Source organism: Eleginops maclovinus, chromosome 9 (assembly GCF_036324505.1).
Source record: "Eleginops maclovinus isolate JMC-PN-2008 ecotype Puerto Natales chromosome 9, JC_Emac_rtc_rv5, whole genome shotgun sequence".
NCBI classification, from domain to species: Eukaryota; Metazoa; Chordata; class Actinopteri; order Perciformes; family Eleginopidae; genus Eleginops; species Eleginops maclovinus.
In genome coordinates this window covers 4,893,346-4,919,466 of record NC_086357.1, presented here as the reverse complement: position 1 = coordinate 4,919,466, position 26,121 = coordinate 4,893,346, and the positions used below count along the sequence as shown (strand labels likewise).

Here is a 26,121-nt window from a genome sequence, read left to right as displayed (position 1 = left end):
TCTCTGAAAAGACTTATTCAAGATTATTCTCCATGAACAACTGGAATATGTCCATAGCACCACGACATGCTTTAAACTCTTCCTTGCTGTAGATGAGACTAAGCTCTGTCTTCAGCTTGCTTCCATTAAGCATTGGGCATGCCTTCAAAGTGTTTCTCAGTGTATCTTCAGGAAATGCCATCTTGTACTCTTCAAACCTGTCCCCCTGCAGCAAGGTGGCACTGACAAGGTTGTTTGTGAAGGAGAAGTGTTCCCTGGTGTATTTCCAGTATGGCATCACAGACCTACAGAGAGAAGAAGAAAACAAGTAATATCTAAAGATGACAAAATGCCCATTTCACCTAAAGTTACCTACAGGCAACAGTTACATTTCTAGTCCTAGAGACGCAGGAGTGTCTGCTCAGAAGGTAAAACAAACTGAAACAACCCTGTTTCTTCACAAGCATACAATTTTTTTTAAAACCTTTTTCCACATGGCTTTTACTCAAAACATTCAATAACTTTTACTAAATCAGAGGTTAGTTCCACCAAGAAAATATAACATTTTAACTGTTTTTTAGCTGTTTATAAGTAGCTGTTTTAATTCAGCTCCTTGCAGTCACATTTCATGCTTTTCATATTAGTTCCCAATAAACACATTTCATCAAAGAAAAGTAGGTAAAAAGTTGGATAACAGCCTTCCACAGATTACAATAGAAATACTGTGCCCAATGCGTCTTTGTTGGCCTAGAGCCACTGCTTTGCTCCACCATGGAATGGTCAGAATCTCGGCAAAGTACAAAGATAATTTATAATATTAAGCTTTAATAATGAGACTGATGTAATAATAATATTAATAACAGGAATACAGCTACTACCTGATCTTTTGTATGTCCTGTTGGAACTGCTGGATGCAACCATGTATATGGACCGAATCTATGTTCTTCTGGAGCTTGGCATAGAGGAAGTCCACATGTAATCCTGATCTTCCAGTAGCCTAACGAAGGCTCCTGCTTCTCTGACGGTACTGGGGTCGAAGTTACCAGAGTCACGTATGCTGTCAAAACAGTGAATGAAGTCCTCTCTGTGCTCAAACACGGTATTGATTGCACAGATGTGAAAGTTACATCTAACGTTGCTGGATATTAGAAGCCTATGGGCAACTATTTTAACAAGAACACCTGCCCGCTTGGGTGATCTGGCAAATCCACCAAGGTCAGAAAACGTTGGATATGTGAGAGGTGACTTGTGCATTATCAGGTCGAGCTGATGTGTGTAGCAGTGGACATAGTGGGTATTTGGGTAGACATATTGTATCTTCGTATGAACACCTGCAGTGGCACCCCTCATCATGCTGGCTCCATCATACGCCTGGCAGATGAGCTTGCTTTTCTGATCCTCAGGAAGGATGGCAGAAAGGTGGTCTTTTAATGCTGTAGCAATGGACTCAGCTGTGGCTGACTGCAAAGGGATGAACTCAAAATATCGTTCCTGCATGTTGTGTTTATCATCAATGTAGCACAGCACAAGAACAAGGTGGCACTGTGTGGCAATATTGATTGTCTCATCTGCCTGGATTTATAATAAATCACTGCTCTGGGCTTCTTTGACGATGTGTTCCCTAACAACAGACAACATACAGTCCAGTAGCTCACAGTGTTTGAAGTTCACTTACATACAGTTGCATTCTCTAGGTGCTCTTTCAACACTCCATCAAGGGATGCAACAAAATCCACCAAGCCACGGAATATCCAGGGATTATCGGAGCCCTCACTTTCATCATGGCCACGCAAAGCCAACTCAAATTATCCACAAAATCTCACACAGTCTATTATTCGGGACAGGTCCGTCGTTTTTTTTTTTTGTCACCTCTTGGTTGTGCTTTCTAATGCAGATCCTGTAGCCTTCATCTAGCTGTTCAGCAATGCTAAACCTGCCCAAAAAGTTTAGCCTCATAGTCTTGTCTAGATAACCGCGGCTACTTTCGTGCTGTTTGCATTTCTCTGTAAGATGTCTTAAATTTTGTACCCCTGTCGTTGTCCACAACGCTTCGGTGCCGACACTTTGAAACAGCAAGCAGACAAAGCAATAGAAGGCATTGCTAACAGCACATCCATTTAACCAGCTCCGTTTATCGTAGCAAGGGTGTGAAAAGCCCCGGTTGTAAACTCGTCCTCGATCACTTGCCTGCTGATGAATTTTTTAATCGGGTCGGTCCGGTCCAAGCTCCTTTATCCTTTAATATTCCAGTGGAAGCCTTGAGAAAGGCTATTTTTGTAAAGAAAAAACTGAATCGGCCACACTTAAATTTGCCATGACGGTATCATCTAGAAAACTAATGGCGGGTTTAAAAATGTAAGACAGGGTCATGGTCCAATCACATGAGGTCCAAGATCATGAAAACACTACCGATTGGCTGCCAATAAAGGTGGAAGGGTCCGGGGCGCAGAGAGCTGTTTCCGTGGAAAAGCATGAAGCTGCCAATCAGCGAGCAGCTTTTGGTCACCTGCTTACCAACAGTTTAACGACTTCCATTCACTCTCATTTGGCCGGCGTCCCTCAACCCGAAAATAATGTAATCACACAGAAATACCCCAAATGCGCGACCATTTTTTTACGGAATGTAGACTAGCATGCAGGCACATAGTTCAAGCAAACACGTTTATTTCATAATATTTTATATATCATAATTGATGTTTATCATGTTTAAGTAGACTTTCTTCTCGAGATATTATGAGAGGGGGCGGCGCCCCAGCGCCCTGCATTGACCAACCGCCACTGGATGTGGGGACACATATTTATGTATTAAAGAAAGCAAAAAGTGCATTTTGCATAATAAGGGACCTTTAAATGTGAACATGCTTGAAACTGGGCTGAGAAACCCTGTGTTGACTTACTGAAGGACTGCTTAGCGAGATTGTATTTCTTAGGTTTAGTTCAGCCAGATAACTCAAAGATATCGTGGGTATGTTGAACTGGCTTCGTAGTACAGGCCTCATATCAGAACAAGCTATTGCAGCATAATCTTATTAATTGATTCTGCTCACTACTTACCAACACATGTCACTCACTAACTTAAATCATTAAAACTGTCTAACTCTTACACGTTCATGTTACTTTTCCATGTGAAACACTTATTGGTGATTTAAGGGGTTTGAGTATTCCTCTAATGGGAAGACACCATTTCTTTTGATTAATTTATAGAAATATTTCCCAGTAATAAAAACAGTCTGTGGCAGTTGAATAAAGTCTGGTTGATATGAGTAATGAGGTGTCCTTTCACATCTTCTGTTCTTCTGAGCTGTATTAGCACAGGGGACCGGAGCGCAGACAGCCAACATCTGTCTCTCTCTCTCTTAAACACATCCCCACACACACACACACACACACACACACACACACACACACACACACACACACACACACACACACACACACACACACACACACACACACACACACACACACACACACACACACACACACACAGCAGTCCAGACATCTGGCGGGGCTCTACAGGGTCTTGCTACCGTGGTACTGGGACTTTTACAAGGACTAAAGATACTTCAGCGGTAATGACACATCCCCATTGGCCAGACCTGGCAGAAAAACAGGAAGTAGGGACAAGACTGAGGGTCGGAGAGGTCATCCATCTCGGGAGGGGAATTTAAATACAGTAGCAAAGAGTCACAGAGATACAGAGAGATATAACGTCCCCTGCCTGAGGCCAAGGTAGACACTGTGTTTCAGGAATTGACCAGGTTCCAAAAAAAGATGTGTAATTGCACCCAGCTGTACTTTAATTAGTGCTTATAATAAAAATGAGTTTATTAGATGTTTAAAAACACTTTTAATAGGAAGAAGTGTTTGTGTCGCACATAATATGGTGGATATTTTTTAATCTGGTATAAGCGCAAAGGCGCTTCTATAGCTTCAATATGATGTGGCTTTAAAGAGGCCCTTTTATGCTTTTTGGGGTTAGTGTGTTAAAAAGTTTTGAATGCATGTAAACGGTCTTCAAAGGCTAAAATCCCTGTTTTTCCTCCAGAGGGAGTTTATCTCCCCCACCTCCCAGTCTTAAACGCCTCCATTAGAGTCCTATGTTTACTTCCGTAACAATGGCCCTTCTATTGGCTAGCTCTCTAAAACATTCACAACAGAGCCTGCCAGCTAACCAATCAGATCAGACTTGACTCTGGTTTCAGACAGAACGTTGAAAGAGGTGCTGCAGCACAGGCAGTATGAGAAAAATAAAGAGCTTTTTGAACATTAAAGCATAGAGACATGTCCAAGGAGAGACACAAAATACAACATGAGCCTGCCTATACCATGCCAGACGCACATTTAGCTGTTTTGTTATCTAAAGCTTGTTATCTAAAGCACACAAACCTTTTGCATTAAAGAAATAAAATAAAGTATAATGAAAGTATTTTCGATAAAACACCTAAATGAGTTTAGGACCCTGATGAAGTGTGAAATATGACCAATCTAAGGATCATACTTTACATGTTTTCCGCAACCTAAAGAGGCAGGTTTAAGTTCACTTGACTAATAAAAATGCACTTACAGATGGCCGGGTTTCCTCCGGGGTTGAGGGTTACTCTGAAGGCTTGATGCCAGGCGTGTCGTCCTGGGGGGACGTCACATGGGTCGATGTAGAGCAGAACACCTCCAAAACCCAGCTCAGACAGGAGGGATAGCTGGAGACGCACAAAAATAAACATTTTATTCTAAAAATGCTTTAATTGTATGGGGAAAAGACTGCAACAACTCACACCAAGACAACTGATTTTTTTATGAAATCTGTCTTGGCTGTTTTCACATATGAAGGTGTTAAAGCAAAATGATATAAGTGGCAATTTGCACATCACATCTTTTATTCAACAAATCCTAAGGTAAATATATGTGTCTTTACTTGGCATATGCGTCACTCTGATCATCTCCTGGCTAACTTTGAATGTCTACTTCATTTGGTGATAGGGAGGTCGAGTTGTGTACGTTGACATTTGTAACAGTAGCGGTACTATTATTTTTTACTGGTTTTTGAACACACAACTCTTCTTGAAATAAAGAAATAGAATAAATATATTTTTAAAGGTGCTATTGACATGGCATTTTCATCAGATGTCGGTAACAATCCATGCACTCCACACAAGCAAATAAATCAAACTATAGATGTCCATAAATTAAGTTATGTGTATTAAAATGGAATGACACAGGGACAAAGTATTGAACACGCTTACTGAAATGTATTTAATACTTGGTACAAAAGCCTATGTTGGTAATGACAGCTTCAACACGCCTCCTGTATGGAGAAACTAGTCCCATGCATTGCTCAGGTGTGATTTTGGCCCATTCTTTCACACAAACCATCTTCAAGTCTTGAAGGTGGGCCTCATCTATGAACTCTGATCTTTAGTTCTTTCCATAGATTTTCTATTGGATTCAAGTCAGGTGATTGGCTGGGCCATTCTAGCAGCTTCATTTTCTTTCTCTGAAACCAATTGAGAGTTTCCTTGGCTGTGTGTTTGGGGTCATTGTCTTACTGAAATGTCCACCCTCGTTTCATCTTCATCATCCTGGTAGATTATTATCAAGAATGTCTCTGTACATTTTTCCATTCATCCTTCCTTCAATTATATGAAGTTTGCCAGTGCCCCACACCATGATGTTCCCACCTCTGAACTTCACTGCTGGTATGGTGTTTCTGGGGTGATGTGCAGTGCCATTTGACCTCCAAACAAGGTGTGTATTATGGCATTCAAAGAGTTCAATTTTGGACTCATCTGACCAGACTATATTCTCCCAGTATTTCACAGGCTTGTCTAAATGTTGTGCAGCAAACTTTATAAACTTCAACTTGCTTTTTCTTCAGCAATGGAGTCTTGCGTGGTGTGCATTACTTATTGTTTTCTTTGAAACAATTGTACATGCTGATTCCAGCTCTTTCTGAAGGTCTCCACAAGTGGTCCTTGGCTCTTGGACTACTCGTCTGATAATTATTTTCACTCCTCTGTCAGAAGTCTTGCGAGGAGCACCTGGTCGTGGCTGGTTTATGGTGAAATGATGTTCTTTCCACCTCCGGATTATGGCCCCAACAGTGCTCACTGGAACATTCAGAAGTTTAGAAATCCTTCTGTAATGCCATCAGTATGTTTGCAACAATAAGGTTGCGAAGGTCTTGAGAGAGCTCTTTGCTTTTACCCATCATGATATTTCTTGTGTGACACCTTGGTAATGAGAGACCTTTTTATAGGCCATCAGTTGGGACTGAACCAGCTGATATTAATTTGCACTGACAATTTCAGCTGGTGTCTTGGCTTTCCATGCGTTGCACCTTCTTCATGTGTTCAATACTTTTTCCCTGTGTCATTCCATTTTAATAGACATAACTTAATTTATGGACATCTATATTTTGATTTCTTTGCAGGTGTGGATTGCATGGGTTGTTACCGACATCGGATGAAAAGTTCATGTCAATAGCACCTTTATAAATATATTTCCTGAGAAAAATTGTGACGTGTTCAATACGTATTTTACCCGATGTATATCTGTGATTACAGATCAAAAGCTGAATGGTAATCTATGCTATCACCCTTGCTAAGGCGGTTTAGTTCTGTTGTGCATGGTGCAATGGCGTCAATGAAACACGGTTGCGTTAAGAAACTGGAAATGCAGGTTGGTTCGCTCATGTTTACAAGAGTACTTGAAGGGACCAGTTCAGGAACAAGATCAAATATAATGGAAATAGGTGTTCTGTAGCTAGAACACTTAGCTGCCCCTTGCATCGATGGTCAATGAACATTATTGCAAATAAAGCTACAGCATTGGTTTAAAGAGGACATATTCTGCTAATTTTCAAGTTCATAATTTGTATTGTGTGCCTCTAATGTGACGTGCTTTAATGTTCAAAAAGTTCTTTATTTTTCTCATACTGCCTGTCCTGCAGCACCTCTTTTTACACTCTGTCTGGAACCAGAGCCCAGTCAGCTCTGAATGGTTAGCTTGAGAGAAATTCCCACACAAAAAGTTTAAGAGCCCCCCCACCGCACAGTAAACACTCTGAAATACTGACTTTATTTGATTGTTTAACAGTTAAAAAATAACGTTAGTATTTTCACCTTTTGATTATTATAATGTTGAACGTTCAGAACAAAGCACTTTGGCAAGTTATGGTAAGTTTAAATTGCTTAGTAAGCAACGTAACTTTCATGATGTGCATTTCTTGGGCACGATCGCTTGTTTCCATTTAACGGCAGAATATTGTGTCACGGCTGAATGTTGTGGCTGCAATGCATTGTGGGACAGCATTTTCTCCTTTCCTTTCGTAAAGGAAGGTCCAGTGTTTCCTAAGCTAGAGGAGGTTATAAAGGAAGTTTCAAAGCTCCTTTCCTATCATCTAAAGAATTCCAACAGCTCTTATCATGGCTGCCACTTGGATACTTCCAGGTCATTTGACTCTGTTAGGAACCTTCCTAAAATCGAGCCCAACCCCTGTCTTAGTCTGGATTTTGCTCTTGTGCCTTCCTGTATTCTCCAAGTCTTCCCAGTTTTTTCCTAGTTTTGTTTTTGTACGTTTCCTGTTGTTTTACCTTGCCTGCTCCTATAGTTTGTTTTTGTTTTTTTGTACCTGCTTCAATTCGATAAAGCTCACTTTTTTAAATGCTTGTATACCTGCCTCCCCTCTTTTATTCTGCATTTGTTTCGTGATTCCCCCCCCGTGTCATTTAAAGGTAGAAAAATGCAGTGTAATTTTACTACACCTTGTGTGTGTCTTTGCAATTAATGCATCAAAGTGTGATAGTGGTGACATCTCTGTGGTGCTAGTTTGCTGAACAGAAAGCACATTTATAATTACTGCAGTGACTTTCTATATCTCATCCTTTTGAAGTCAGTGTTTCCTTATATGGCTGGTTGTTGTTCTCATACTGTCAAAGGTTACACTGCGTAGGTGTTTATTTATCCCACATTACTGGTAGTGAGAGAAGAGATGCTGGGTGGGAGGATGTGGGCAGCATACAGCAGTATTTCATTGTTGTCCATGGGAAATGTAGCGTCCTCGTTTTTTATGAGGGTGGATGAGTATTTTATTGAACATGTGACACCAACCAGGGTCAAGCTTCTCTCATCACAACTCTGTCCTTCACTGCATACACAAGCACTACACACTCATTTCCCGTTAAACACACCGGATATCACACACTTACAATACGAAAAAGCAGATAAACATCATGCAAGTACCACACACACACCTTTTTCCATGTGTTCATTCTGAAATGAACACACTTGGGTTGCACATGAACACAGTCACATGATAATACTCAATATGTTGTGTAACAAAGGCCTTTACACACATTCTTTTTTAGTTTTTTTTAAAAGTTTGAACTGTTGTGTCTGATATGAATAAAACGGTTGATACCAATCGCTTTGAGGAACAAACGTTGTGTCAAAAGTACACCATCAGGTTATGTGTTGTGCCTATATCTAAACAACAATAGTGAGGCTTCTTAGTCCAACAAAGACAGCAAACCTTCTTTATCCTGTAATCCTTGACTAAAGCAGCTTATACCAGATCCACTCCTTCCATTCTTTACTCCCTAGAATCCCAAGACATAAAGGGCTGCACACATGCAACGGATTTTACCGCCTCGAAGACGCAAGGCCCGTGGGTCACTGGCTGGGTGTCTGCTTTTCAGCCAACTTTTCAAGGGCACTGAGGCAAGGTGACCATCAATCATAAACAGCTAACCATACATTCTGATCTTCTTCTATGAACCGTTTTTAAAGCAGAATTAAATATAAGTGTTTTACCCAGAAAATGTTGTTTATGTCTCTGCTTTGTGGGTGTGAGTGTAGGTGTGTTCCGCACTTAACAAACAAGAGCAGAGGATATTAATGATCGTATGACATTTTAGCAGCAGTGCTCATAAAATGAATATAGGACAAACACTGGATAGATCTTAAAGTCAGGGTAATGATCGCCCTGCACTTTAATAAATAACTTCTCCTCATTTTGCCCACACGGCGCGAAAATCCCTCACTTCGACGACAACAACAACAATGGCAGATTGTAATGAAGCGCTGCTCATGTTGCTTTTACTTGGTCGAGCCCATCCTGAAAGACAAGGACCACTTCTTCACAAGGGTCTACAGCGAGGTTCAATTGTTTGTGTACAACTTCAACGACGATTATGCTTGAGAAATAAGGTACGTCGATCAGGTTAATCCCGCCTCCGACTTAAGCGTGACGTATTAGTTCTTGCCGGGCAGCCAAGTGGGGCAAGCTGAAAACCGGTTTTCGGTGCTTAGAGCCGGTCCCGCTGGGGTGTAAACAGGAGGAACCAAAGCTTAATCAGGCTCTAGCCCAGAACCGGCACTGGAACCGGTTTGGTGGAAAAGGGGCTTTAGAGCACTGCATGTTAACGGCCCACAACACAGGGTAGAACAATATATCCTCTATGTGGCCTACCCTACAACTTGCTTATGGGCTTATAAGTCTAAATAGTGAAAGTAATGTCTTTAACACATCTCTAGACCACAACAAGCATATCTCTTACCACCCGGAAGAACAACGTCAGAATACCGTAGTCTGATCAACATAGCAATGACATCTTGGCCTGGCTCGCCTCAACAGAGCTGCAGGTCCAAAGACAAATACCAAAGGAAAACCCGTTCTAACAGTTGCTAATTTCCATTGCTCTCAGGACATACAGTTACGAAGCGTAATATTTTCATGCAAGGAAAAATGTGCTTTTCCATATCCTGGAATTGTCACGTTCCTAGTGTGTGAACGCCTTTACTTTACATGATTACGGAAGACAAACAGATAGATGACTGACATTCATCAAGTGACAGATAATGTGCAGCGAGGCATCCCCTTAAACACTGCAGAGCCCAGACCGTGTTCCTGTTAGTGTTCACTTCCTGTCTGTCTTCTTCTGGGGATCTATCTGACGTCCAGCGCTACGTCTTTTAACATCTTTTCCTTTCTCTTTCCTGATCCTCCTTAACAACGGTTAATAAGTTCTTGACAGCGGTTTGTACTACTGGATTAACAACGTGCCCCATTCTGAATTGACCAATCAGAATCAAGTATTCAACTAAGCCATGTAATAACATGCATCAAATAACATGTTAGAGAAATGTGTGGAAAACCATTCATCATCAGGAAAACAATACACATATTATAAGGACTAACGTAATGTCCTGATTCTATATTGTGATTCTCAAATTAGCTAGTACTAATGGAACCAAATGACTTATTAAGCCAATATGGTTAAAACGTATGCTCCATGTTTGTGTTAAATATGAATGTAGCTGTATGTTAACATCGGGCCTGCGGTCACCGTCACGCGATCATTAGTGCGGGTACAAGGCTCATCCATCATTCCTCCCCAGTTCTATGTAAAGGGCGATCATTCCTCTCAGTTGCTGACACACGGAGACATTATGGAGCACACATGATCAAATTTGTCACAAACTGTGGGCGAGCAGGAGAAATGGGTCAGCTGTTGCTAGCCGGCTCCCATGAGGCAGGAGGTGCAGACTGATTTAATGGCTTTTTAAAACTAACTGTAGAAATGTAAATGCAGTACGCTGACCCCTCTTTGAACATTTATTCTACTTTTTTTTGGTAACCTCCATTTACTCCTGTTAAGGCTCATTAGCCTGTCATTTCTCACTAGCCTCACATTCAGAAGTAGAGTAATGTTCAATGAATACAACCGAGGAAGCTGCTTTCTTGTATTTTTAACACCTGCATTTATTTAACTACTTAAAAGGGAATGTTTGGACTTGAATTAAGAATAGAATTTGGCAAAACAGTCCAAACCAAAGGCTCGTCTTTGTTGCTTTTTTGAGTTTGGAACCTTATCAGCAATTTGTGTCCAGATTGAAAGCATAACTTAACGGTGACTCATTTTAAGTTACGTAGAATGCTAAACTTACATCCCATAGTGGTGACTGGTATACATAACGTAGTTAACTACCTTAATAATTCAATACAATCCTTTGCATAACTGTTTACTGAAGGGGAATTAAATTAAACTAGAACATGTTGCTTCATAGAAACTCATTAAAGACACATAGATGTTGGATACATAATTTTACAGATAAAAGCATATTTACGTCTCACTTTGACGTTCCCAAACAAATCAAACACCAGGTTCAAGAAGAGAAGGAAGGAACCCTTAATGGTCCTACGGAGGGGAAATGTACATTCTGCATTTGACCCATGTTAGGAGCAGTGGCCTTCCATACGGCGCCTTGGTAAGGGAACGGTCCCTTGCTCATGGACACCCCGGTAGGACTTGGTCTTTCGAGGACTTGAACCGATAGACTTTGCCACCACCGCCCAAACTAGATTCTGTATTTATCAGTGGATGTAGAAATGCAGTGTCTGTTAAAAGATAGTTAGATATTAGACATTACTTTAAAAAAAAAATAGACACAGAGCTTTAAGCAATATAGAAGTTGTTTTAAGTTTGACACACAGAGGCGCACACATCTTTTAAATATCACCAAATAACCTTTCGATGCAAATGTTGGATGTTTGTTTAATCACCACAGTCTCTATCGCATTACATGATTTGTTTTACTGCACAAAGCAATGAAGTCTTTTGATTTAACATGGTAAATTAAATTATAATTAAACACAATATTTGTCCAGTATCCCACTTTTTTTGACTACTCATTTTAAAATATCAAGTCAACGGATCACCATGGACAAAATTAAAGCTACTTTCAGTAAACATTTCCATTACTCAATATTCCATCTCATTTGCATGGAGTTTGTTTTCCGGTTTGCATCATTAAATTACTTTTAGTTTAATTGAAATTTAAGATGAATGTGTGAGTAATTAACATGTAAGTAGATATTTATGTTTTAATTAACTGGATTGCAATATATATTTTCCCTGTCATCTTCTAATTGATAAGAAAACTGCTTGGAGCAGAGCGTGGCGCACACCCAAATCTGAAGAGGCCTAATCAATCAGTGCGTCGCTAATGCTACGTCTTATTAATACAGATGGATTCAGACAGATTTCATTGCGGATACAAAGTCAAGTATGATACATTTATTGAAGAGATAAAATGAAAATGAAGTGATGCATGACCGGCCTGTATACAAATTTGTGTGCAGCAAGCTTTATTAACTTACTTTAAAAAGGCAGTGAGGTACGCCTGGATGCAAGATAAATAAAATACCCGAGATCAGGTAGGAAATTCAGTTTAAAGGCTCGGGGAAAGTCATTTTCTGAGTCATACCTTGCACTTATTTATAGATAAAAAGATCTCATTCCTCAGAATATGTTTCCCTGCTGCAGGATTATAGTATCAGATAGATCTGGAGTACAGCGTTAAATCACATGCATGTGATTCCCTTATCAGCGGAGCAGAGCGGCAGCAGAGGTTAGATTGGATCTTACCTTGTACAGTAGAGGTGCTCGGCCAAGCTTGACCACGGCGATCTGGTTGCTGAGGTTCAGGCTGTCTTTGGCCCTGCGGATGTCGTCAACTCCGGCGTACTGCACATCCACCACCTCCCCCTGGTGAGGAGGAGCAGCACAGAGAGTTAAAGGGGTCAGCAGTTGGTAAAATCATTAAATGCCCTTTAATTAAAGCGTCTCCCTAGATGTTTGTGTTGAAGACTCCACCCAGATGTCAGGTAGTCTGTGTATGGCCCAGTTAGCTGTGTGTTTGAGCTGGGTATTGAACCTCAATTCTCTGAATACTGACTCAAATTTGCCTGAAGAGTTGCACGGAGTAATGCAGCACATATGACCAGATTACGTAATTAGGATCACATACAAAAATAAGTCAGTGTGCATGTAGTCATTCACTGCCATTGTTTTACAGTTTTTTTTAAATAGAGTCGGTATCACAGAGAACATGGCTTTCAGAAATTAAACTAAAATCAAAAGACAGGATTAATCGTACCAAAACTGATAAGAAATTGAAATATAAATGACATTAAAAAAATTCATGTAACATCAATCTGAGGGCCTTAGAAACACATATTGATAAAATATGTTTAGTGTAAATGTTAATACACTGAGTATCTTGGGTTCAAAAGCATCTTAATAAGTATACATTATGATATATCAATTCAAATTACTTTAACAATTACCTTATTTTAGCATCGCAAGAATTTCAACAGCTTTTCTTTGGTAATAAAACATGAAATTAGCTCCATATTTTAGACATTCTCTACCAAAAGGAAACATTTTTATATTCTATTTCATAACTAGGCAAAACAAAGACAACATATTTGTATTTAACTCCCAGACAAATGCTGTAAATTGCCTCTATACGCTTCAGTCAGCATCACAGAAAGTAACGAAATCTTCACACACGTGAACAGCTAATTGGGTTTCCGGTACGGATCGGGCGGTGAAGGAGCGGCTGACTGAGTTATCATCATCCAAATTAAAGTGACCTAGAAGTTGTTGAGGAAAGTCAAAGCATTACTTTTTGGGGTCTTTCTCTCCCTGTCTTTCTTTTTGTTACTCCTTCTCTCACCGCTCCCCGACTCCCAACTCCCTCACTGCATCACCTGGACCTGATTAATTTTTCATGTGGCCAGGGGGCGAGTGTAACACGATGCTGCAGTAGAGAGAAAGCTAGGCAGAGTGTGGGGATAGCGCCTCAGTGTGTGTGTGTGTGTGCGGGTATGTGTGTGTGAAAAGGAGAGAGCACATCTTTTGCATCAGGGGAGCGTAGGAGAGGAGAGCAAGAGAGATTTATCGCTCCTGCCTGCATTTGCATCATAAAAGTCCTCCATTTAAACTGCAGACCATGGAACAGTACAAGGCGCAGCAAATTGAAATATAGAAGAATCTCTATACGGATGTTGCGGCTTGAACTAGATCCATCCCTCTTTCCCTCTCTCCGCCTTTCGTCTTTCGTTTCATCTCGGCGAGGTAATGAAATTAACAATGTGAGTGGCCTGTGTCTGGCAGGAGCTGCGAGCATCACTCTACCGTTGAGATGATGAATAATTCCTCTTAACATAGCAACACATTCACAAAGGATTCTGGTTGAGTTTTTGAAGGATGATAAGAAGACCGGCACGGAAACTGACTCGGTCTGCGTTTAATATCTATGAACATTTCTGCAGCATTAATCTAACTGTGGATCTTTTGTTCTGGTTTGACTGTTTATACAGCATGTAGTATAAATCATCCCCCAAAACTTCATCTCACCTTGACATGTATAGTCAATAGACCTCATATACACAAAATGAAAGGGGCCCTATTATGGTTTTTCGGGTTGCCCTCTCCTGTAGTGTGTTCTATAGGTTTTTGTGCATGTAAATGGTCTGCAAATCTAAAACCCTTGTGTTCCCTCCAATAGGGAGTTTATCTCCCACACACTCCCCCCCTGCCTGAAACACCTCCTTTGGATTCCTTTGTTTTCTTCCAGGGAACGTAGTGACATCACTATGTAACGCTTGAGCTTCCATTGGCTGGCGCTCCAACACATTGTACGTGATTGGCTAAGGGGCGGGACAGCTCTCAGCAGGTGACAAATCACAACAGAGCCGACCAGCTAACCAATCAGAGCAGACTGGGCTCTGGTTTCAGACAGAGGGTGAAAAGAGGTGCTGCAGCACAGGCAGTATGAGAAAAATAAAGAGCTTTTGAACATTAAAGCATGGAGACATGTCCCTGTAGAGGATCTAACTACAAATATGAAACTGGAAATGAGCAAATGTCCTCTTTAAATCTTGTTTTGAAGTGAAAGGCAAACAATTTAATTATTTATGAGTCATTTCAATTTGTACTGGCAGCATGTAATGAAGCCAGATGCTTTACATTTAAATATAAATAAATTAAACTAGTGATGGTAATGAGATTAAATACTCAATTGATCAATCAATCAGTGTATTTATATAGCACATTTCATACACTAAAGTTCTTCACAAACAAAAACACCAAAAAAAAACGATAGAGCTGGCTACAATAGTGAGATATTTTTTGTCCTGTTTGTAGGAATAGAAGCAGTAGCCTGTTATATGATTTTCTTAACCGAGGAAATTATCTGGACCAATAATTAGAGGAGCTCCCGGGAGGTCCAACCAATCAGGAGCTGGTGTTCAGACAATCCATGATCCAGAGATCCATGAGCTCATTAAGACTGCTTTAGGGAAAATGTATTAATCTTTATACTGATTCTGTGCATTGCCAGAGGGAAACACATGAATACATGAAAAAATCTATATTCTACCAATGTTGGACTTCTTTACAATCTTTGCAACATTGACCATTCTGTCAGAAGTATCTATTTCAATCCTAAGATTTTGTTCTGTTGGTTTTATCATAGCTGTTTGGATTTGCAACCTTGTGTATCAACGGGAAGTTGTTTTTTTTTAAGAAATGACTGCATATTAGACAATAGATATATTTTCTATATGAGAAAAAAGACCCTGCAGAGAAATATCCTCCTCGATGCAGCTTGATAAATATCCCCTCCAGTCCTGCTCTTAGCTATAAATATTTTTGGTAGAGTGGTTTGGTTTTATGTAAAGTGTGACTGACCCCAGCCTCTCTTTCAGTCCCTCCCCCAGCCTCTCTTTCAGTCTCTAAAGGGAGGGAAATGGAGAAATGCGGTGATGAGACAGAGGAGGTCATGGATTGTTTCTGCAGTGTCCTGATTGAAGGCTGCTCATATCCAGCCTGTTATTATCACTAACAAAGTGCCTTCACACTCACACTGTCATTATGTTGGCCAACAAGGAGAGGAAGGCTGAAGAGGGCTGGGAAACACCTTTCATTTTCCAGTTATTGCTGCACGTCACATGGTTGAACTGCAGTTAATATGAATTTCAAAGATAGGACTAGTTTTATAGCGATCGTTTTATTAATTAAATATACATTATTTGCTTAAGTTGTCACATCATGCAGTAAAAATACAAAAACTGCAGGAATTTAAGGGGATATGCAAATAAAAATAAATACAATTAAAGATATTATACTTGTGAAATGTATTTAAAGTGATATGTACGGGCATTATGACAGCGATCATGATGCTGTTTAGAGAATGTTACAGTACATTCATAACAAAATAAGAGCACATTCATTAATATGACAACCAACTGGCAGTCATTATGAAGATACTATAAGACGGTGAAGTATGTTGGACACTCGGATTGAATAAAACAAACGTTATGGGAACAAACTTACTCAAACTATTGGAAATAACATTTTCAAAATACAAGATGTTTGTTTTACTAATTTTGTTTAATTGTGTTTGAAAGTTTCTCCCTAATTCACCAAACTAGCATTGGAAATGGCTCTTTTTCTCTGGTAATTGACTCGATAAGTTTCATGATATTTATTGTAAATATGTTTTTGTCATCTGGAAAACTGTATGGAATTTTAAATGCAAATTTAGAGCCTTAATGGGAGTTTTTTCCTCATAATATAAGTTTCATTGCTTTGTCTTAAGATATCTACTGAGGGACTTGGTCATATATCCTGCCAAAATTGACTACAAATAACCAACTGTTGTCTTTTTTATGGTGTACTACAAAGATATATCCCTAAAAAAGTCTCACCATTGTGAATAAGATTTATGTTGCAAATAATGTGTCATCTTCATATTCAAACCAAAAAATTCTAAATATTTTGCTAATGTTGGTGGGGAAGTTTCATGGCGACAAGTTTTGGTTAATGTTGTGGGAATGTGATTTTTGACGGAATGGACTTAGAAATTAATATTCATGGAAATTCAACTAAGATAAAAATGATGTTTGGTTTTGTAATACTGGCCTTATTTTTTGCTTATCTTGTTGTTGACTTTTATTTAATGTCTAATTTATATGTAGTATGTGATTTTGCAGTATATCGAAAAACACTAATTTTGGCTGCACCTGAAAATGCTATTAGAAGTGATACTGTAAATTATACACAATGGCTAACCAATCTTCAATAAAGCAGAAGAGCCATTATGCTGCTGAATAATTTGCTAAGCTACATTTCTAAACTAAACTTATACATTCATATTCATGTTCCGTCCAAGAGGTTGATCAATGGCAAAAAATCACCTCCACCCTTTTTGATGATAAACATCATTATGGAATTACGATATGTCCGTCAGTTTTTGTCATATGCAGCCACAGCTCTAGGAATAAATTAGTGTGCAGAAAAAACCTGCAGCATATTCATAATCACAGAGCCCTATAGAGGAGACGATTACACTAGATTCTAGAGCACATGTCCTTTCATTTGCATATTAATGAGGAAAAACTGTTCTTCTTGAAATTGCAAGGACTTCATTATGCTCGAAAGGCAGAGTTCATATTTGTAAGAGCCATGATTTATGAGCAGATGAGTATGACGTACTTCTAGTATCTAAATAATGCTAATTACCTTAATTACATATCTCATAAGTTAGCCACTTATGTTAAATGATGGTGGTTAATGAGGGATTAGGCAGCTCAAGTGTCTTGTTAATTCAAAAGTCGTTTATTACCTTTGAAATAATTTAGACTGGAGAATAGTATGGTGGACGGAATAAGATATTGTATTATCTTGTAGGTAGAGACTTTCGAATAGGTGTGCCTTTGAATTGCTTACAACGCTTTCCTAACATATCATTCAGCCTGTTGCAGTTTTCCTGCTACATATAACTTGTTCTTTTTCTGTTAACAACTTTTATTTGTGACCTATTGCGCTGTGACCGCTCTAAACGTTCTTGTAGAGAGTTTTTAAATTGTTTTAATTTTAACTGTTAATGTGCTGCTTTTTGCATTTGCGCCATTGTTGCACCGCCTTGTTTACATCGGGGAGAAGCTAAGGGTGCTAAAGACGGCTAGCTTGATTGTCGGAGCAACTGCTATCCCCACTCAAGGACTTTTATAGGACTTTTTTATTGCACATTTTAACTTCAACTTATGTTTATGTATGTATTTATTTTATTATCAGCTGGTGCAACTGTCACAAAACTTAATTTCCCCTGGAATTAATAAATTCAATTCAATGTATTGAGTGGTTCATGGATTCATAAATTCATACAACTCAAATGATTGATTGATTGATATGTTTTATAGAACAAATGTGGCTGTACTAAAGGTATAATTTACTGAAATATGTTTGTATTGAAAGGTGAGTAAGTGAAATGCCTTGACAAAAGCCAAATGATATAACAGGGCTTCCATATTAATATGGTTATTATAGTTTATTCTGTTGGGACCCAATTAATCATTCATTAACACATCATTGTATATTGTTCCAACACGACACTCATAGTTTACACAGAAAAGGCAAATCCTGCAAATGTTTACTCTCTGGTTACCAATGCACAAGTGTATACAAACATAACATGACGGTCTATTTGTAATGGCATATTTATAATTGGTAGCTTGGTTTGTTTGTGTGGAAGTCATTGTATTCATATGAGGCTTTGTTTTTATGCATGTTGAGGCTTGTGGTAAATCTGGAGGAGGTAGGGAGTGAGATTATGGAAAGTAGGGAGGTGTGTGACTGGATGTATAGGGAGTGGGGACATGGGGTGGCCACTGGGGGATGTGATATAATAAGAAATACATGTTATACAGTGCCAGAGCTGTCGCGACATCAAAATTAAGTCATGGCCAGCTATCTAATATGAACATATGCTTGCTAAATCCTGTGGTGGCAATAAAAGCCCATACAATAAACTATTATTACACCAAGTAACAATGATCCAGGACCAGAAGTGGAAGGAGCATTGAAATGTTTTTATTTAAGCAAAAGTAGAAATACTACGTCTTCAAATACTCCCTGACAAGTTAAAGTTGTAAAATCCTACTTCTAAGTAAAGGTACAAAAATATTTGCATCTAAATGTACTGAAAGTACAAAATGTAAAAGTCATGATTCCGCACTATCGACCATTTCAGATAAATACAAAGCACAGAAGTAATATCAGTTAAATGTAGCAAAAGTATGAAAACTAAAAGGCTCTTTTCACAGGATTTTTATAGTTACTATAATATAATGACATCATATCAATGAGAACTATCCTGGGTAAATAAAGTTAAAGTAAAATAATATAATGTTCTTATCACTAATACATACTTGCGTGAGAGCATTTTAATTTTGAGTCTTTAGAAAAAAACACAGTTGTTAAGTATTAAAGTACTGCATTATATTATATTAGTAACAAGTAACTATTAGTGTTGAATATATGAAGTATAAAAAGTACAATATTTGGCTTTGCAGTGTAGTAGAGGGATAAAGTAGCATACATTAAAATACTTCAGTGAAGTACAGATATAGCAACATAAAACTTAAGTATAGTACTTTAGTAAACACTAAGGATGCACCGATTGCAAAAATGTCGGCCGATGGCGATACCGATGTTAACAGTAACCATTTTTGCCGATGCTGATGTATTACTGTGTAAACTGTAATGGTAGCACAATGCTGACTAAGGCAGCCTATTCCTTTAAGAGAGAGAGTGGGGGATACGTGTTTGCATGTGTAAGAGCGAGAGAGAGGCTGAGTGAGCCATAGTAAGTTTCTGGAAGTTAACAGGAGCAGCAGCAAGTATAACAAAGTCACAAATATATACAACGGCCTCCCAAGAACACTGAAGAATGGATTTAATTTACCGATCCTCCAGACACCCGGTACACGGGGCAGAAGTCTTGCAGCATGTGCAGCGTGCACAGTAGCACCTCCTCACAGAGGAGAGGAGACGCCCCCCCAAAATCAAGATATTAGACAACACATGGATCCATACTACTCCACACAGCTTCTCCTGCAAACACATATTCAAGAACCTTCAGTGAGCATCTTTGCCAGCACCAAGCTTCCAGTTGAATTAAGGCACAGGAAAAAACCTAACAAGGATAAAGCATTCATGCAAGGTCAGGCAAGGCTCCTGCCATCTTTATCAAGGCTGTATTTGGCTTCTTCTACCTCTGTATAAAACTGACATTAACCCAAACCTTTCTGGGCCCTGTTTCAATTCAATCCCCAAGTCATATTATCCATAAAATAGGCCAAAACCTGATGTCAAAAGCATTCAATTTTGATAAAGTAACAGTCTTTTGTGCTGCTCTCAAGAAAGTCCTCCTCAAACTCAATCAAACACCACCATTAAACTAAGTTCCGGAGAGAAGGCTTTAGATTGACTGTACTCAACCCCGGCAGGGGGAATTTGTGACCGTACGTTGTTCTCAGCTTCAACAGCACCACATTTCTGTCAATCTAGAAACTGATCGTCATGTCACGTCTTCCCCTCCTGTCAGGTGTCTTGAGTCTGATAGTAGCAGAGGGGACGCGCCTATTCATCCTTCTGCCTCTGACAGCAGAAGGTCAAAAGTAGTTTCTGATAAAGGGCAGCACTTTACACATCACATCTTCCATCAAAGAGTAAAGTTCTTAACCTCTCAAATACACTGTAAATCTAGGGCTGTCTCAGTAGAGATGTCAACCATTGCCCAGAGGCACCAGACCTGGGGTGTAGCTTTCTCCAACCTTGGATGGAGTGAATAAAGGGACAGCCAGCTTTAATGTCAGGCTGTCCAGGCTTGACCAGACAGCAGGGTGTGTGCAACTTCCCACTCCATGTGTCCTGGCTGCTCTTTCTTAATCTCCATTTATGTATAAAGTTGTTATGGGTTGGTATTTGGTTTGTATCCACTGTGGTAGCAATTCTTTATTGAGCAATAATACTGGAAAAGACTTAAAAGCTTTGCCAAGGAAAACAAAATATGAACAAACAAGCAAACTCAAGCATGCAATCACATTGTATGCCAACCTCTATTCTCAAGCCCATCAATTCCCTGTTGATATTTATCCTTTACAGGGCACGCACTAACTGTCTTTATCTCAAGATGACTCATTTTCATGGCTCCTCAAATCCTAGGCCAAACAATCCCTTAGTAAGACAATGACTCATCGCTGTCTCTAACTTTCTATCTCCTTTACCCAAGTGAACACTGTGCCAGTCTCTTCATTTTTTTCAGGTATGGGCAGAAAGCGTTGCACGTTCATGTTATGGATCTATATTTTGGGAGAGAATGACCTGACAAAAGTAGAGATATGTGACCTAAGATGTACCTTAAATATTCCTTACATGAAATGGATGTTGAAATGTTAAAATATGTAGACAATATAACATTTGAAATATTAATTTATGAATATAACGTTTTAACCTCTTATAGCTCTGTCAAAATAGCTTGTTGGGAAGTTAGGATAAATGTTGGCTGTGAAAAAACTGGCATAGCCATATTTAAAGGGGTCTCCTGACCTCTCTCCTCAAGATATATCTGAACTGAAAATGGGATATATGGGTGTCAATGAGATAGATAGATGGATGGATAGATAGATAGATATATAGATAGATAGATAGATAGACAGACAGACAGACAGACAGGGAAACTATTTCTTATTTAGGAGACTCTGCTTTACAAAGAAGCCCACTATAATATATGCTAATCCCAAGTAGAATTTTGTATGAGATTCCATTTCATATAAAGTTCACAATTGACTACTTTTAGAATCAGGGAAACTCGTTAATAAGGCCTAACCCTAACCGGACTCGCAGTAGAAAAACACTGCACCACCTTTTTCTGTTACTTGTAAAGGCTGATGGATGATCTGGACCTCGCTGGAAGTAAATCATCTTCCTTACAACCCTTCAATCCTTTTACCAGTTTTCAAAATTGTTATAGGACAGAGCATGTACAAACTAGAAACACTTTGTACTATTTCTCACAGAACTGTAGTTCTCCCAGCATGTGAGTTGCCTTCTAACTGCATGCTCAGCTTTCCATTTGTTCAGAGTTCAGGGGGCAGCTGCCCATGTCAGTGCACTGATCTGATGACAAGCCTTGACAGGCATAACCAAAGCCCATCATCTGTGCATGTATATATCTTGAGTTACTCTGGGCAATCTCTATATATCACTCAAGTTTTCAAAAAACTAAAATTGTTCCTCTTGACTGAATTGGCCAAAAATGGGAATATATCCAAAAGACAGCAGAAGGGAAGAAATAAAAAGGTGAAAAAGAGAGGGGTGAGGACAAGTACTTTCCATAGCAGTGTTGAATTAGTCAGAGGCTTTCCCCCGCAGCCTATCCTTGGAGGGCTTAAAAGTGAGTATTTATAAAGCATCAGTGAGCTTTTTGATGCAGCAAGGGTTGAGTCACATAATAAAGCCTGTGCCTTTACCCCAGCTTACCTTCAACTTTGTCACTGGCATCCAACTGGATTTGAGGCGAATTGAATTTGTTTTGATTTTACATTAACAATTTATGTCAAGAAAATAGAAACCTAGTAACCAAATATCTGGTATACCAAGTTGAGAGCATACCTCATAAGACAGTAGAGTTCATTATTTGCCATGACTACCTAAGGGCAGAATGCTTTTAATGTCTTTTTTCAGATACATTTTCTGTAAAAAAGACATTTCTTCACAATTTCTTGGAACTATTATACATTATTCATTTCCACTACTATTGGTAGTGGAAATGAATGTAAAGCTATGCAGTATCTGTATAGAGAACTGATAAGGTCAGCTTGGTAGAGTTCACAAGAGGACAAATATATAGTTCACAAAATGCATGTTTTTGAGGATTATTGCCTTTTATCAAGATCCCTGTCATTGAAAGCTAATAAATGAATGTATGCGTTGCTTTATATTTGACTAAACTTACTTCCACTTCCACTTAATCTACTGAAGTTTCACACCATGACACTTTCTGATAAAGGCAGCAGATTGACTCTTATTATAAGTCAAGCAAGAGCCTAATTACACCCATTTCGATGTTAGCAGGAGGATTTCAGGCCTTCGGGCGGGGCACCTTGAAGAAACATACTTGAACCAAACGTTAACTATTTTATACTTTACATTTGTTGTATATGTACTTATTTCACTTGAACAAGGTCATTCTTTTTAAGCCAACACCACAACATTTTCCTTATAACCAAATAGTTTCCATATTTCCCATGGTGTACAAAAGGAAGGCTTTAGATCACCCTTATTAATCTCTGGTTTTATTTCACAATTACACACACCTAGGCAGTGCCCCGAAGGTTAACTGGCACCTCTCCAGCCACACTCTGGTCCAATCGGGACTTGAACCAACGACCCTTCCCATGATACGTCCCTACAGACTGAGCTACTGCCGCCCATTAAACATTCAAATGTATTCTGGAACTAGAAATGATATTAAAAGTCTATGATTGATCACACATAGCATACTGTACAGAAGATACATTTTATTCTGCCGTGATAAATCCAGCATGAATTGTGCCTGGTAGAAGATACTTCTTTCAGGCAAGAGGCAGTTTCTTTCTGATGGAGGTGTTTCACAGGGCTGTCCACCTATTTGCATTTACCTATCCAACCAAGAATCCAGTTAGGTCTTAAGCTGTGTACATGAAGCTTTAATTCTCCGTGACTAAGACTCTGTGTTGTCATAGATAAGCAGGTCACCAACATATTCAAATTCCCCTTCCCTCTGCTCGTTAACTACAACACAGTGCAAGTCAATGTGAATTTTGGGTTGAAAGCAATCACAATTAGTGTTTAGGTTGACAAATAACTATGTTTTCGTTGTGAACCAATACAGCTCGGGAAAAAATAAAAGACCACTGCAGCATTATCAGTTTCTCTGGTTTAACTATTTATAGGTTTGTCTTGAGTTAAATGATTTTGTATTTTTTTTTTATTGTATTCTGTAAACTACTGACGACATTTCTCTGTGTTGGAATTCAACAGACAATGGAATGGCTGCCATACATGTAGAGATGAAGATTTAAGAAACATTTGGAGTGGTCAATTTTTTCCAGAGCTGTATACTGTTCATATTCAACAACCCTCGACATGGGTACCTTCAAAAATTCAAAACTCCAAACCTGTAAAAGCTGAAAATGAATATGTTTGTACTCGATCCCATTCTGTGCATGGGGCTTCTGCTGGTGCTTGACTCCAAATATAAGAATTGGGATTTCCTGAAAAGTAACTGATATGCAACTGGGAATCATAATTCAACATGCAGTATATAAAACATATAGTTAACAATTTTAAATCAAGAAATAAATATTCACTAAGTTTTCTTTACAAACCAATTGTAATATTGTAATAATTTGAATATTTGTAACTCCTTTTTTATTCAAATATCTGCCTCTATTTATTTTTATATAGCTTCGGTGTTCAGAACATTTCAATTTATGAGCAATTAGACAGCACAGTGATTTAATATGAACATAAACATAGTTGTTTTATTAAATTGACAGCATGATTTATTTACAAAATGCTAACCTGATTAAATAATAATTACAAATATAATTTTGAAATATAAAAATATATAACTCTTTAAAAACGTCTGTTGAACGCTTTTTTTTTATAACACTTTTTTTTTTAAATCACAGCTTTCTACTTTACATTCTAATATTGCACATGTTTCAAAGCATTTTGTCATATTTTACTGTACCTTAGTATTTCTATGTTGCTGTCAAAAATGTAATATAATAGTTTTTCTAGTAGTTGGCATAATCTCTTAATTGTTCTTCCCAATTCCTTTTATTGTTTAAGTTAGCGCCACTCTACACCAGAGCAAATGTGTTCTATAGTCTTTACTTGGCAATAAATTCTAATTATCTTTAATCTCCAATATCATATTACTTCCCCCCCCCACCCCTCTTCCTTCCCCGCATCCCACCTTTAGTCAGAGAAATCAAGTCTGTGTAACTATATTATGAAAGCAAAATGTGTGTTATATGGAACTGAAGTATTGCAATATTTCATAGAGCAAGCAAGGATCAAATTATCCCTCTTTCGAACCACGTTGATAAGTAACCCCCTTTTTTTTACCTTCTTTCCGCGTGTGTGTGTGTGTGTGTGTGTGTGTGTATGAGTGTGTTTGTGTGTGTCAGATCACAGTTCCGCAGCGCCAGCAAAACAGTGCTACTAACAGCAGGACTTATTAACCCGGTATACTCGCTGTGGCCCGCCGTCCATCCATCACAAATGCCATATTTAATTGTCTGAAAGCCACGTTTAGATACAGCAAACTGCCGCTTAATACAAGGCAGCGTCCAGGAACAGAGAGCTAGAAAATAATCCGGTGATGGATGACTGTGACCCTCCTTTGGGTAGACTCCGACGAGTGGACAGCTGGATGGATCGAGCAAAGCGCAGAAAGGGGAACGAGGAAGGAGAGAAAAGAGGAGGAAAACTTGGTATTCAGAGACTCACTCCAACTTTTCATCTGCCCTCAGGCCTGCAGGGGCTCGAGGGAATAACAAGTGTCTCCTTACAGAGAAGAACAGGGATACAGAGAAGTACAACCCTCTAAAAATAGTGCGACTGTGTTCTTAGCTTGTGTGTCTGCTGACTGGCGTGGGCGGACTACATGCATAATAACTTCCATTAACCTTCACGCTCCTGAAAGAGTGAGAAGATTAACAGTGCATCTAGCTTGACGCAGACTGTACTGCAGATTCTTTACGCCGAGTTTGCTGGTGTTCTTGAATACATTTAATGTATAATGTGTGTGAACTGCCTCTTGTCTCTAATAGATGGCCTGAGGCACTCTACCAAGAAATAGTCTCCTTCTGCTCTATTTATAAAAAAATATATCTGTGAGTGTGACCCATTTAAGAGAACATGGCTTCATTTATTAACATGTGTTCAGACTATACATGTCCTGCATTCAAACTCACTTTTGTATTTTACATTAAAAATGAGTTATACTCAGGATTCAAATTTAATTTAGAGTATTTGTTTTATCACTGTAAATAACAATTATTTAAGTGCAGTTGGTGACTAACAATTTTCACCCATTTTCAGATCTGATTCAGGCAGTATGCTGACAGTCATTCTCATTAATCACATGTATAGTGAAACCCTGAATCTCATTATGATACATGGTAAACGTTATTTTTAAGTAGTTAAAATGTTCTGTTGGTTATGATTATGTCACATGGCAAACGTACGTTTCTCATTCCTATTCATATTCTGTACACACTTTAAAGTCCCCTGAGACAAATGTAAAAGGTATGTTATTGGGCTGGATGAATACAATTGTATTGAAGTACTTGAGGAGGCAAGGAAATAGTTTTGTGTTTTCACTGGCTTACTGTCGGTAATTGCTGGTGGGTGCTGTGGTGGCGGTGTGTCATTTTCATGGGGTAATTAGGCT

At 38.9% G+C, this 26,121-nt stretch overlaps 1 protein-coding gene across 1 annotated transcript in view; it reads right to left on the bottom strand.

Moving 5' to 3' along the window:
- Positions 1 to 26,121, bottom strand: part of LOC134870249 (inactive N-acetylated-alpha-linked acidic dipeptidase-like protein 2) — a 555,262-nt gene that overhangs the window by 216,746 nt on the left and 312,395 nt on the right. The window contains exons 7-8 of the mRNA XM_063892353.1: positions 12,408 to 12,527; positions 4,547 to 4,679 (exon numbers count right to left, since the gene is read on the bottom strand). Coding sequence (XP_063748423.1) covers positions 4,547 to 4,679; positions 12,408 to 12,527 — 253 coding nt within the window. The remainder of the gene's footprint in view (positions 1 to 4,546; positions 4,680 to 12,407; positions 12,528 to 26,121) is intronic.